Source organism: Nerophis ophidion, linkage group LG16, assembly GCF_033978795.1.
Source record: "Nerophis ophidion isolate RoL-2023_Sa linkage group LG16, RoL_Noph_v1.0, whole genome shotgun sequence".
Taxonomy (NCBI): domain Eukaryota; kingdom Metazoa; phylum Chordata; class Actinopteri; order Syngnathiformes; family Syngnathidae; genus Nerophis; species Nerophis ophidion.
The window spans coordinates 2,931,356-2,946,925 of NC_084626.1; the positions used below are offsets into that span (position 1 = coordinate 2,931,356).

At 38.4% G+C, this 15,570-nt stretch overlaps 2 protein-coding genes across 6 annotated transcripts in view; one reads left to right on the forward strand and one right to left on the reverse strand.

Annotated features, from left to right (window-relative positions):
* The window catches only part of LOC133569990 (uncharacterized), a 29,773-nt gene extending 26,286 nt beyond the window's left edge, over positions 1-3,487 (forward strand). The window contains exon 4 of the mRNA XM_061922584.1: positions 3,215-3,487. The gene's annotated coding sequence lies outside the window, so the exon portion shown is untranslated. The remainder of the gene's footprint in view (positions 1-3,214) is intronic.
* A 967-nt stretch (positions 3,488-4,454) lies between these two features.
* LOC133569989 (sodium- and chloride-dependent neutral and basic amino acid transporter B(0+)-like) overlaps positions 4,455-15,570 on the reverse strand; it is a 38,417-nt gene continuing 27,301 nt past the window's right edge. For 4 of the 5 annotated variants that reach the window (XM_061922581.1, XM_061922580.1, XM_061922578.1 and 1 more), the window contains 3 exons: positions 8,109-8,218; positions 4,723-4,890; positions 4,455-4,636 (listed from right to left, as the gene is read on the reverse strand). In XM_061922581.1, the coding sequence (XP_061778565.1) occupies positions 4,499-4,636; positions 4,723-4,890; positions 8,109-8,218 (416 nt within the window). In that variant the 3' untranslated portion in view covers positions 4,455-4,498. The remainder of the gene's footprint in view (positions 4,637-4,722; positions 4,891-8,108; positions 8,219-15,570) is intronic. The other variant, XM_061922582.1, reaches the window with a different exon arrangement.

Genomic DNA, 15,570 nt, shown 5'->3' on the forward strand with positions numbered 1-15,570 from the left:
AGTGACCACCCTTGTCAAATAGTGACACCACACGGACCATCCTTGTCAAATAGTAACCATCTTTGTCAAATAGTGACCATCTTTGTCAAATAGTGACCATCTTTGTCAAATAGTTACCATTCTTGTCAAATAGTGACCACCCTTGTCAAATAGTGACATCACATGGACCATCCTTGTCAAATAGTGACCATCCTTGTCAAATAGTGACCAACCTTGTCAAATTGTGACATCACATAGACCATCCCTGCCAAATAGTGGCCATCCTAGTTAAATAGTGACATCACAGAGACCATCCTTGCCAAATAGTGACCATCGTTGTCAAATAGTGACATCACATGGACCATCCCTGTCAAATAGTGACCATCCTTAACAAATAGTGACCATCCTTGTCAAATAGTGACCATCCTTGTCAAATAGTGACACCACACAGACCATCCTTGTCAAATAGTGACCATCTTTGTCAAATAGTTACCATTCTTGTCAAATAGTGACCACCCTTGTCAAATAGTGACATAGCATGGACCATGCTTGTCAAATAGTGACCACCCTTGTCAAATAGTGACATCACACGGACCATCCTTGTCAAATAGTGACCATCCTTGTCAAATAGTGACCATCCTTCTCAAATAGTGACCTTCCTTGTCAAATAGTGACAACACAAAGACATTCCTTGTCAAATAGTGACATAGCATGGACCATGCTTGTCAAATAGTGACCACCCTTGTCAAATAGGGACATCACATGGACCATCCTTGTCAAATAGTGACCATCCTTGTCAAATAGTGACCATCCCTGTCAAGTAGTGACCATCCTTGTCAAATAGTGACCATCTTTGTCAAATAGTGACAACACAAAGACCATCCTAATAGTGACCATCTTTGTCAAATAGTGACCATCCTAGTCAAATAGTGACCAACCTTGTCAAATTGTGACATCACATAGACCATCCCTGCCAAATAGTGGCCATCCTAGTTAAATAGTGACACCACAGAGACCATCCTTGCCGAATAGTGACCATCGTTGTCAAATAGTGACATCACATGGACCATCCCTGTCAAATAGTGACCATCCTTAACCAATAGTGACCATCCTTGTCAAATAGTGACAGCACAGAGACCATCCTTGCCAAATAGTGACCATTGTTGTCAAATAGTGACATCACATGGACCATCCCCTTTAAATAGTGACCATCCTTGTTAAATAGTGACCATCCTTGTGAAATAGTGACAACACAAAGACCATCCTTTTCAAATAAGTGAAGTGAAGTGATTTATATTTATATAGCGCTTTTTCTCTAGTGACTCAAAGCGCTTTACATAGTGAAACCCAATATTTAAGTTACATTCAAACCAGTGTGGGTGGCACTGGGAACAGGTGGGTAAAGTGTCTTTACCGTTGTGTCAAGGACACAACGGCAGTGACTAGGATGGCGGAAGCGGGAATCGAACCGGCAACCCTCAAGTTGCTGGCACGGCCACTCTTCCAACCGAGCTAAACCGACAAATAGTGACCATCATTGTCAAATAGTGACCATCCTAGTCAAATAGTGACCAACCTTGTCAAATTGTGACATCACATACCACCATCCCTGCCAAATAGTGGCCATCCTTGTCAAATAGTGACCATCCTAGTCAAATAGTGACCAACCTTGTCAAATTGTGACATCACATACCACCATCTCTGCCAAATAGTGGCCATCCTTGTCAAATAGTGACATCACAGAAACCATCCTTGCCAAATAGTGACCATTGTTGTCAAATAGTGACAACACAAAGACCATCCTTGTCAAATAGTGACATCACAAAGACCATCCTTGTCAAATAGTGACATCACAAAGACCATCCTTGTCAAATAGTGACATCACAAAGACCATCCTTGTTAAATAGTAACATCACACCTCAGGGCCTTGTCCTCTCATTTCTCTCCAACAAATGGTCATTGTTGTGTTTGTCGTACCACTAAAACACACACACGCACACACTCATCTGTTGTGTGGGAGATGGCTACAGGTCTTCAGGTTCTCTGGTTGCCATGGTGATGGTGACAGAGTTTGCCAAGTGCCTCAGTGACTTGAGCAAAATCACTGCAGGGAAAAACAACTAACAAATCCTCTTTAAAAAAAAAGTTGTTGCATATTTTAGGTACGTGTGTTACACTTGATGCATGCTAACTGTTAGCATGCTAATTTTACATGCATGTGCTTCATATTTAAGACTTGGTACTTGATGCTTTTTAACTGTAAGCATGCTAACTTTACATGTCTATGCATATTGATATGATTTGGTACTTGATGCATGTTAACTGTCAGCATGCCAATTATATGTTAACTTTTTTTAAAGCTAATTTTACATGCGTACGCTTCATATTTAAATGACTTGGTACTAGATGCATGCTAATTTTAGCAGGCATTTCTTAGCAATTTTTAGACGTGTATGCTTCATAGTCATGACTGGGTACTCGATGCATGTTACAGTAACTGTTACAATGCTAACTTTTTTAGTTAATTTTACATAAATACACTTCATAGTCACGACTTGGTACTTGATGCACGTTAACTGTTAGCATGCTAACTTTTTTTTTTCATTTTGGCTAGTTTTACATACGTATGCTTCATATTTATATGACTTGGTCCTTGCTACATGCTTACATTTTTAGCCAATTTTACATGAGTATGCTTCTTAGTAATATGACTTGGTACCTAATGCATGTTAACTGTTGAATGCCTATTTTAGCCTGCTGATTCTTTTAGTTAATTTTACATCCGTACAGTTCAATCATATGAATTGGTACTCGATGCATTCTAACCGTTACCTTGTCTATAAAATCTGCTACACCTCCCTGATACCAAAGTACATGTCAAACTACTTCCATAACGTAAATGACCTCCATAACCACAACACCAGGGGGAGCTCCACAAACCACGTTAAACCCAGATTCCAATCTAACAAAGGTCTTAACTCATTCTCCTTCTATGCCACATCAATATGGAATGCACTCCCAACAGGTGTAAAAGAAAGTGCATCTCTATCTTCCTTCAAAAGCGCACTAAAAGAACACCTCCAGGCAACTACAACCCTACACTAACCCCCTCCCCGGATTGTAAATAATCAAATGTATATACTTGTTCTTATGCTTTCTGAACTCACTATGTTCACTGCTCACTGTACATATCCTACTAAGTCAGACCAACACTGTTTCAATGTCCATTTCTTAGATGATGCAATTGTTGATGACTGAAGTGCTGCTATCAACCCAAGCTTCTCATCCCAACCCCTGATTGTAAATAATGTAAATAATTCAATGTTTATACTCTGATGATTAACTCGTGTGATGACTGTATTATGCTGATGGTATATATTTGTACCATGAATTGATTAACTCGACTTAAACAAGTTGAAAAACATATTCGGGTATTACCATTTAGTGGTCAATTGTACGGAATATGTATTGTACTGTGCAAACTACTAATAAAAGTTTCAATCAATCATTCCATTGCTTCAAGCTAACACAAACGGGATAGGAAGTGGTGAGAAAATAAGAGCGCAAAACAGGAAGTGAACCCAGTAGACTGAAAAAAAGAAAAAAAAAAAGGCACACTGGCAAGTGGGCGTGAAGGTACTGTGAGGTAACACCGACAGGATAGGAACTGGCGATAAAATAAGAGCGCAAAACAGGAAATTAATTGATTAACGTGGAACCCGACCTAAACAAGTTGAAAAACTTATTCGGGTGATACCCTTTAGTGGACAGTTGTACGGAATATGTACTGGACCGTGCAACCTACTAATAAAAGTTTCAATCAATCAATCACTTGCTTTGAGCTAACACCGACAGGAGAGGAAGTGGCGACAAAATAAGAGCGCAAAACAGGAAGTGAACCCAGTAGACTGTATAAAAAATAAAAACAGGCACACTGGCAAGAGGGCGTGAAGTTGCTGTGAGCTAACACCGACAGGACAGGAAGTGGCGACAAAATAAGAGCGCAAAACAGGAAATTAATTGATTAACGTGGAACCCGACCTAAACAAGTTGAAAAACGTATTCGGGTGTTACCTTTTAGTGGTCAATTGTACGGAATATGTACTGTACTGTGCAACCTACTAATAAAAGTTTCAATCAATCAATCAATCAATCAATCAATCAATCAATCGAAGCATGCTTACAACAGAATTGAAGTTCTGCTTGCACAATTTCGCATTTACACGCAATTTCTCCCAAAATTGTTTATTCTAGGTTTTTTGTGTGTAATATTCTAATCCAGGATGTGTCTTTGTGTTCTTAATTTTAGCCACAGTTTGAACAGCAACACTGTGTGGGAATATTTCATTAGGTGATTCTTTGGCCTACCACTAGATGGAGCTCTCCTTTGTGTATTTTGTAAATATATGTACACAATGTTGTACATTAACACTTTTACTTGACCAGAGTAAACAAAACTGCGTGCAAACAACATAATAAATAAATAAACCAACAGTACTTTACTTTGGCGCAAAGGTGGTCACAAGCTTCCATCGGACTGCAGTAATATTTGCGGAGCATCTTTTGTCCTGCAACGTTCTTCTGAGTAGCGTTCCCCTCGATGGACGTCCAGGAGGGGATGCCACTCCTCCGAAGGCGAGCATAGAGACTTCAGACGCTGCAAAAAAAAAAAAAAAAAAATTGCGCAGTCATTTCAAGCACACACACACACACACGTCTCTGAGCGTTAAAAGACTCCAAGACCTTCCAGAGGTTTCCTTCTGCTCCGACCAGCTTGATGGCAGCCGTGACTGGCATCGGTATGAGCGGCAGCGCAGCGATGCACGAGCCAAGAGCCACGGCCCAAGATGGAAGCTGCGCCCCGCCGTAGCTCAATGGCCTGAAGCTCTTCAGAGACCACACCAGGATGGCCTGGACAAGGTAAAACAGTCATGTTCCGTAGCTAAGGTGTGGCCTTTGTACGTTTAAAACGACGCACCCTAACTCTCGTAAAGTCATGTTCCGTTGCTAGGGTATGGCTGTAGTACGTTTCAAACGACACACCCCTAACTCTCGTAAAGTCATGTTCCGTAGCTAAAATGGGCCATGGTACGTTTGAAATGACACACCCCTAACTCTCGTAAAGTCATGTACCGCAGCTAAGGTGTGGCCGTGGTACGTTTGAAACAACACACCCCTAACTCTCGTAAAGTCATGTTCCGTAGCTAAGGTGTGGCCTTGGTACGTTTCAAATGACACACCCCTAACTCTTGTAAATTCATGTTCCGTAGCTAAGGTGTGGCCGTGGTACGTTTGAAATGACACTCCCCTAACTCTCGTAAAGTCATGTTCCGTAGCTAAGGAGTGGCCGTGGTATGTTTGAAACGACACACCCCTAACTCTCGTAAAGTCATGTTCCGTAGCTAAAATGGGCCGTGGTACGTTTGAAATGACACACCCCTAACTCTCGTAAGGGGTGGCCGTGGTACGTTTGAAACAACACACCCCTAACTCTCGTGAAGTCATGTTCATTAGCTAAGGTGTGGTCTTGGTACGTTTCAAATGACGCACCCCTAACTATCGTAAAGTCCTGTTCCATAGCTAAGGTGTGGCCATGCGTAGCTAAAGTGTGGCCGTGGGAAGTTTCAAACGACACACTCCAACTCTCGTAAAGTCATGTAGCGTGACTGTGTCACATCCAGGTTGCCAGTTACGCACCGCTGTCTTCGTCTGGCTACTACCACTGGTAAAGTTACTAAACATGTCAGACCTGAGTAAATCTAAAAGGCCTCGTTACAATTCTCAATTTATTCATGACAAAGGTCGGGGATGCCTTTGAAAGATGGAGAAGATGTTTTAATTTGACGCCAAACTTGATAATTTCCTCCTTGATAGGTAAGTCAGGCATTTACGTTTTCTTATTACTTGTAATAAATGCAAATGGACATTTGGTATGCTTAGAATGCAAGCCCGGTCAATGACACATGGACATTTAGGCAAACGGGGGTGATACATGCCGGTTAGGCAACATATCTTTTGGACAAATAAAACCAATGTGGATGAGAGTAGTGTCAGTGTTAATTTCCTTCTAAATATGCTGAGGACATGGGTTCGAACATCAGCACGGCTCTCATCATGGCAATGTGAAACGTGAGTAAACAAATCGGCTTTCACATTGCACGATCAATAAATTCATTAAATACAACATAAGAATGTTCAAATGCATCAGGAATTCCTTTACTCTGGAGGCAGGTCAAACTTATTTTAATGCAATGATGATGTCTCGTTTTTATTATTGCATAACATGTTGGTCGCAGGCAAGCAAAATGACGCTGAGGCCATTGGAAACTTTGCAAAAACAATCGCTCAAAATCCTTGACCGAAAAAACCACAACACCACCATCACTGTTGGGTTCTCCAAAAATACAGATTTTTGAATTTAGCTAACATTCAAAGATTAGCATCAATACGAATGGCCCATCGAATCCTAAATAACACTGCACCAGCGACACGTAAGCACTTTGTCCAGTTTACATCTGCTGTGACAACTAGAAACACACGAGCTTTCACCAGGGGGCAGTGTAGCGCCCCTAGATGTAAAACATAATTTGCACAATCAGCCTTTTCATATAAAGCCATAAAGGAACTCTTCGACCTCACAACAAACCTGAAGTGTCTAACAGATACAATTGAAGTTAAAAAGTGGCTTTGGAGCAATCAAAGCTGCTCACACAGTCAATAAGGTGGCCACTATGTTTGACAGATCAACTTAATGTATACTATATTCATCCATGACAGCATTTTTGTTGTAAATGGTGAGGTGTGTCTGTTAAAATCATGGTTGGTTTTACAAATGATGACAGATGTGAACAAGAACATGTATTGTCTTTGTGTGATGATGTAAATGAGATGTCGTTGTATTGTATATTAAGTATGTGTCCATGACTTTTCTTAATTTGATTATATGATATGGTATGATTTTATTGTCATAATTTTATTGCATGATTTTTGTATCCCTTTGTTTTAGGTAGCCAAGGACTGCAGATGGAAATTAGCTTTTAAGCTATAATCAGGTACAGAACATATCTGTCTTTGAGCCTAATGTTTCTGTGCATTTTCCCTTCAAATAAAGACTAAACTAAACTATCAATCAATCAATCAATGTTTACTTATATAGCCCTAAATCACTAGTGTCTCAAAGGGCTGCACAAACCACAACACAAACCACTACGACATCCTCGGTAGGCCCACATAAGGGCAAGGAAAACTCACACCCAGTGGGACGTCGGTGACAATGATGACTATGAGAACCTTGGAGAGGAGGAAAGCAATGGATGTCGAGCGGGTCTAACATGATACTGTGAAAATTCAATCCATAATGGATCCAACACAGCCGCAAGAGTCCAGTCCAAAGCGGATCCAACACAGCAGCGAGAGTCCCGTTCAAAGCGGAGCCAGCAGGAAAACATCCCAAGCGGAAACTAAAGACTAAACTATCCTGCCCTCGCTACTCATTACTGGCGTGTGCAGATAGTTAACAGTATGAAGAAACGGAAGCTCCAGAAGTTTTGTTGGGGATTGATGTTCCTTCTTTTAAATATTTTCCTTCCTCAGTTTGATTTCTTTACACTTTTTCCTTCACTTAGGTTTGTAAGACTGAAAATATAGACATAAAATAAACATTACCAAAGTATAACATTTATTGTGTATTTTAAATTGAATAAAATAGGTTTCCTGTTAATATACTTACACAAAAAACCAAATGGAAAGCTTTGTTGAATAAACATGACCTGAACTATCCAATGTCTGTTCTGTTTGTTTGTTTATCTGAGTGTTTAGGCTTTTTTGAGGTGGAACATGTGGGGAACCCCATTAACTGTGCTCTTGCGTACAACATGTTGCCAAGGATGTACACAACATCTAGCAATTCAGATTGGACTTTAAAAATTGAAGACAGCCCTAATATTTACTATGATAATGTTACATACTGACGGACATCTTTATGAAGTGTTTAAATGTCTAAAAACTGCTCTCAGTACAGTTTTTCGAATGCTAAGTATTCTGGGCCCATGGTGTGTCAAATTTAGGGAATAAAAATGTGCTAAAAATGTAATTTCTGCAAGTGTATGAAGTAGAAAGGTGGTATTTACCCCCAGCACACACGGGCTGATGAAGAACCAACATGCTTTCCACAACAGCCAGAACCAGCGGCTCTTTTTACCAATCATCATCTCAATGTCTTCGATTAATCGACTTCCTCCTGCAACACACACATAAGTGTCATTGTGAAGACATGATGTGTCTATATTAGCCCACTATTAAAATGACTTTAAAAGTCTTATATAAGTGTTATAAAGAAAGCAACACATGATGTAAGTGTCTATATTAGCTATAGTAGCCTACTATCAAAATTACTGTAAGTCTTATATAAGTGTTATAATGAATGAATGGTTTATTTTGAGCCATGCAGACAAAACAAGAGAATGACATAAAATACAAAAGAAATATATAGATACATTATTTTTACACCTACATTGAAAACATTACATGTGAATAATCTTTTGTAGATGCCAAGATTGGCTCAAAAGGGAGTGGGAAGAAGTAAACTTATTAGGTCCCACCCCTATACATATACAATATATATATATATACAATATATAATACAATAATATGTATAATATAATTCAATTCAGTGGTTGCTGCTATATATTGTCTATATATAATACATTTAAATTCACACACACTTGCATATATACATATGTACACACACATATATACACACACATATATACAATTTATATATATATACAACTTATATATATATATACATACATATATACATATACATACATATACACACATAATCACATACATACACATGCATATACCCAAAATACACACATATCCATCACACACACACACACACACACACACACACACACACACACACACACACACACACACACACACACACACACACGCACAGACACAGACACACACACACACCTATATAAATACTATATATATAATAGTATATATAATATACACTTTTGTCTAAACATTATTAACAGTTTATGGTGCTTATGGGAACAAGCTTTCATTTTGACTGTGATATTAGTGGTTAATAGTGGATCTGTGGCTGTGGAGCTACTGCCCCTGATCAACAGGACCTGAGGACCACTCTTGCTATGTGTCCTATGTTGTACATTAAAAGATGATAATGCAGACAACACATGATGTAAATGTCTATATTAGCTATATGATGTAGACATTTAATTTTAGACATTTAAACACTTCATAAAGATGTCCGTCAGTATGTAGCATGATGTAAATGTCTATATTAGCTATATTAGCCTTCTATCAAAATGACTTTAAAAGTCTTATGTGTTATAAAGAAGGCAACACATGATGTGTCTATATAAGCCAACTATCAAAATGACTAAGTGTTATGTAAGTGTTATAATGAAGACAACACATGATGTGTCTATATAAGCCAACTATCAAAATGACTAAGTCTTATATAAGTGTTATAATGAAGGCAACACATGATGTGTCTATATTAGCTATATTAGCCTACTATCAAAATGACTTTAAAAGTTTTATATAAGTGTTATAATGAAGACAACAAATGATGTAAGTGTCTATATTAGCCTACTATCAAAATTCCTTTAAAAGTCTTATATAAGTGTTATAATGAAGGCAAAACATGATGTAAGTGTCTATATTAGCTATATTAGCCTACTATCAAAATGACTCAGTCTTATAAAAGTGTTATAAGACAACACATGATGTGTCTATATTAGCCCTCTATCAAAATGACTTTAAAAGTCTTATATAAGTGTTATAATGAAAGCAACACATGATGTGTCTATATTAGCTATATTAGCCTACTTTCAAAATGACTCTAAAAGTGTTATATAAGTGTTATAATAAAAACAACACATGATGTGTCTTATTAGCCTACTATCAAAATTACTTTAAAAGTTTTATATAAGTGTTATAATAAAGACAAGACACGATGCAAGTGTCTATATTAGCCTACTGTCCAAATGACTTTAAAAGTCTTATATAAGTGTTATAATGAAGTCATTTTGATAGTAGGCTAATGTAACTAATATAAACACTTAGATCATGTGTTGCCTTCATTATAACACTTAAATAAGACTTTTAAAGTCATTTTGATAGTAGGCTAATATAGCTAATATAGACACTTACATTATGTGTTGTCTTTGTTATAACACTAATATAAGACTTTTAAGGTCATTTTGGGGCAGCACGGTGGAACAGGGATTAGTGCATGAGCCTAACAATACGAAAGTCCGGAGTTCAATCCCAGGCTCGGGATCTTTCTGTGTGGAGTGTGCATGTTCTCCCCGTGACTGCGTGGCTTCCACCCACCTCCAAAGACATGCACCTGGGGATAGGCCCCGCCCACCTCCAAAAACATCAACCTGGGGATATGTTGATTGGCAACACTAATTTGGCCCTAGTGTGTGAATGTTGTCTGTCTATCTGTGTTGGCCCTGTGGTGAGGTGGCGACTTGTCCGGGGTCTACTCCGCCTTCCGCTCTTGTGCAGCTGAAATAGACTCCAGCAACCCCGCAAGGAAAGGGATCGATGGAAGTAATTTTGATACTTGGCTAATATAGCTAATACAGACACTTACATGATGTTTTCTTCATTATAACACTTAGATAAAGTATATCATTTTTTGCAGCTCCAGACACATTTTTTTTTGTATTTTTGTTCCGATATGGCTCTTTCAAAATTTTGTCTTGCCGGCCCCTTTGTTAAAGATACTGCAGATAGAATTGAACCCTTTCGATCAGTGTTTCTTACCCATCGGGCCAAGAGGGCTACCAAAAAATATCTGTTTCTTTGCTGTGGTCCCCTAGGGCAGTGTTTTTCGACCACTGTGCCGCAGCGCATGAAATACCGCCTGGTGTGCCGTGGAAGATTATCTAATTTCACCTATTTGGGTTAAAAATATTTTTTGCAAACCAGTAATTATAGTCTGCAAATTGTGTGTTGTTGTTGAGTGTCGGTGCTGTCTAGCGCTCGGCAGAGTAACCATGTAATACTCTTCTATATCAGTAGGTGGCAGCAGGTAGCTAATTGCTTTGGAGATGTTGGAAACAGTGAGAGGCAAAAAGGTAAAAAAGTGTCTAATGCTTATACCAAAAATAAACAAAAGGTGAGTGCCCCTAATGGAAGCCTATGTAGAACGAAACTAAAAGTGAACTGGCTACAAAGTGAACAAAAAACGAATGCTGGACGACAGCAAAGACTTACTGAGGAGCAAAGATGGAAACCACAATGTACATCCGAACTTGGCATGGCAATCAACAATGTCCCCACAAAGGAGGATAAAAACAACTGAAATATTCTTGATTGCTAAAACAAAGTAGATGCGGGAAATATAGCTCAAAGGAAGACGTGAAACTGCTACAGGAAAATACCAACAAAACAGGAAAAGCCACCAAAATAGGAGAGCAAGACAATAACTAAAACACTAGACAAAGGAAAACAGCAAAAAACTCCAAATAAGTCACGGAGTGATGTGACAGGTGGTGACAGTACACCTTTGAGACAAGAGTTACATTGATGCATGTTTGGTCATGCTTTAAAGTCATATCCAACACTTGCGACAACGACCGTTTACTGTCAACTGAGTTTCGTTTTTTTCAAGATTTCTGCTAGTAGTGTGCCTTCGGATTTTTTCATCGCAAAAAATGTGCTTTGGCTCAAAAAAGGTTGAAAAACACTGCCCTGGGGTCCCAGTGGTTATCAGTTACAATACACTTTTCTACCACTTGTGGCAGTAATGACAACATCAACCAAACAGAAGAAGTCTGACGCTTAAGTCATGGAGAAGTTTCTGAAGTGCAAAAATTATGACTAACGGGGTGAAGCTGAATTTTCATTTAAACTTCAATTTAATAATATTATTGTTTATTATTAGTCCAATTAGAAAAACATGCACCTGGGGTTAGGTTGATTGGCAAAACTAAATTGGCCCCAGTGTGTGAATGTGAATGTTGTCTGTCTATCTGTGTTGGCCCTGCAATGAAGTGGCGACTTGTCCAGGGTGTACCCCGCCTTCCGCCCGATTGTAGATGAGATAGGCGCCAGCGCCCCCCGCCACCCCAAAAGGGAATAAGCGGTAGAAAATGGATGGATGAAAATGGATATTAGGACTGAGTAATTATTATTTTTTAAATGTTTTGATAGTATATACAGTGGGGCAAAAAAGTATTTAGTCAGCCACCGATTGTGCAAGTTCTCCCACTTAAAATGATGACAAAGGTCTGTAATTTTCATCATAGGTACACTTCAACTGAGACAGAATGTGAAAAAAATCCAGGAATTAACATTGTAGGAATTTTAAAGAATTTATTCGTAAATTATGGTGGAAAATAAGTATTTGGTCAACCATTCAAGGTCTCACTGATGGAAGGAGGTTTTGGTTCAAAATCTCACGATAAATGGCCCCATTCATTCTTTCCTTAACACGGATCAATCGTCCTGTCCCCTTAGCAGAAAAACAGCCCCAAAGCATGATGTTTCCACCCCCATGCTTCACAGTAGGTATGGTGTTCTTGGGATGCAACTCAGTATTCTTCTTCCTCCAAACACGAGTTGAGTTTATACCAAAAAGTTCTATTTTGGTTTCATCTGACCACATGACATTCTCCCAATCCTTTGCTGTATCATCTATGTATCCATTTTGGTATAAACTCAACTCGTCGTGTTGGAGGAAGAAAAATACTGAGTTGCATCCTTCTGTCAGACCTCTGTCATCATTTTAAGTGGGAGAACTTGCACTGTATTTGTAATCAGCCTGATCTAAGCCTTGAATATATTTATATTAGGACTAAATAATTAATTAAATGTTTCTATTTTTGATAGTGTATATTTGTAATCAGCCTGACCTAAGGCTTGGATATATTTAAATTAGGACAAAATAATTATTTATTCTATTTTTGACAGTATATATTTATAATCAGCCTGACCTAAGCCTTGAATATATTTATATTAGGACTAAATAATAAATGTTTCTATTTTTGATAATATATATTTGTATTCAGGCTGAAGTAAGCCTTAATAATAATCTCTGTGATTATTCTCATATCATCTGACAATTTTATCCTTTTTAACTGTTATTAGGTTTGTACTTATTGAATAACATTCAAACCAAGAGTAAGACTACTATTTCAGTGTTGATATTTGAGTGGGGGCCCGGGTCCCTCTGTAGTGGAAAAAGGCCAAAAAGGTGAAGAATACCTACTTTAGATCATACTATAAAAACCATAAAATATTGTAAGAATAAAACCCCAATGAAACACTTATCAAAAATATGTTACGTTAACATACCAGGCACCTTCTCAGTTGGTTATTTATGCGTCATATAACATACACTTATTCAGCCTGTTGTGCACTATTCTTTATTTAGTTTAAATTGCCTTTCAAATGTATATTCTTGGTGTTGGATTTTATCAAATAAATTTCCCCAAAAAATGAGACTTATACTCCAGTGCGACTTATATATGTTTTTTTCCTTCTTTATTATGCATTTTCAGGAGGGGGGGGGGCTTATACTCCGGAGCGACTTATACTCAAAAAATACGGTATGTTTCTTACAAGTATCATTATCATGCGGGATAATATTAGACGTGCAAAATTGGAAAACTTTGAATTAAGTTAAACTGTATACTATTACTAGTATAGTATTGTGGTAGTAATGAATCAAAAGCGGTACAATACTCTGTTTGAAAAGCACCAGTTCCCAATTTTTTTCCTACTTTTTTTTTTTTTTTTTTAATGGGCATGACATTGCTGGTTTTATGAGCAGAGGAGCATGTTCGGCAGCCCACACACACAGAGTACTTACAAGCAAATATTGTGTAGACAGAAAATGGAGAATGGAGGCATTTTGGCTTAAAAAGTAAAGATAAAGTTATAACACTGAAACACCCTCAGGAAGAGGTGCTTTAAGACGTGGCTAACTTTCCATCCAATCCATTTTCTACCGCTTGTCCACTTTGGGGGTCGCGGCGGGTGCTGTAGCCTATCAGCTGCATTCGGCAGTGTTTTAACCTCTTTTAAATCACTAATCCTCGCCTTCATTGCGACAAAGTATGTTTCTAACATGTACCATTATCACTGGAGGACAAGGAATAGCTAAACATACTTCACTACACACCGTAGGGGGATACAATAGCTCATCGGCGCCACAATGTAAACAAAGGTCATGGGTGGATTTACACCTGACATCCACTGTAATGATACCAATCAGGTCAATACTACAATGATTACATCAATATTTATTATCGTCACAAAATCTTTTCTGATATTATATTAATAAACTCAGAAAATACGTCCCTGGACACATGAGAACTTAAATTATGATCAATTTATGATCCTGTAACTCTTTGGTATCAGATCGATACCTAAATGTGTGGTATCATCCAAAACTAATGTGAAGTATCAAACAAGAGAAGAATAAGTGATTATTACATTTTAACAGAAGTGTAGATAGAACATGTTGAAACGGAAAATAAGCAGATATTAACAGTAAATGAACAAGTAGATTAATAATCCATTTTTACAGGTTGTCCATTATAATGTTGACAAAATAACAGAAAATAAATGACACAATATGTTATTTCATATGTCAGCAGATTAATTAGAAGCCTATGTTTGTTTATTTACTACTAAAAGACAATTTGTCTTGTATGTTCACTATTTTATTTAAGGACAAAATTGTTCTTTGATCGCAATAACAAACATGTTTAATGTAACCTTGTATTTTTTGTTAAAATAAAGCCAATAATGCCACTTTTTGTGGTTGCCTTTATTTAGAAAAGTATCGAAATACAATTTGGTCTCGATACCAAAATTTTGGTATTGAGACAACCCTACACTCAACTTAAAATAGAACAGATTGCAAACCAAAAACAGGTGAGGGGAAATGCTCTGGGAAAGACGTGTGAAGCAGTCACGAAGAAACACCCAACACAACAGGAAGTGCCACCAAAAGAAGAGTGCAGGACAGGAACCAACACCAAAGAACGGAAAACACCAACAAGAGTGTAACAGTAACAATATGTTTTTTTTAAAGTGTTAACAGAATTGAGGTCTTGCTAATGATACATATGGAGTCATTTGAAAGAGATGCAATCATAAAAAAGCTATTGTCAGGCTTGCCACTGACAGTTTGTTTGTGTTTTAGTTTTTCCTCTGTGTGTTTAGTATTTCCTGTACGGGCCCAGATGGAGTCCCGGGACAGGTACTAAGAGACTGTGCAGACCAGCTGGCCGGAGTATTTATGAAGATCTTCACCCAGTCCCTCTCCCAGGCCGTCATCCCATCATGCCTGAAGACCTCCACAATAATCCCGGTGCCGAAGAAGAACTCTGTCAGATGTCTGAATGACTACCGTCCAGTTGCACTTACACCTATAGCTATGAAGTGCTTCGAGAAGCTGGTACGGACCCATATCACCTCAGTCCTCCCTCCCGAGCTCGACCCACACCAGTTTGCCTACAGAGCCAACAGGTCCACAGAGGATGCCATCGCCACAGCCCTACACTCCTCCCTGGGTCACCTGGA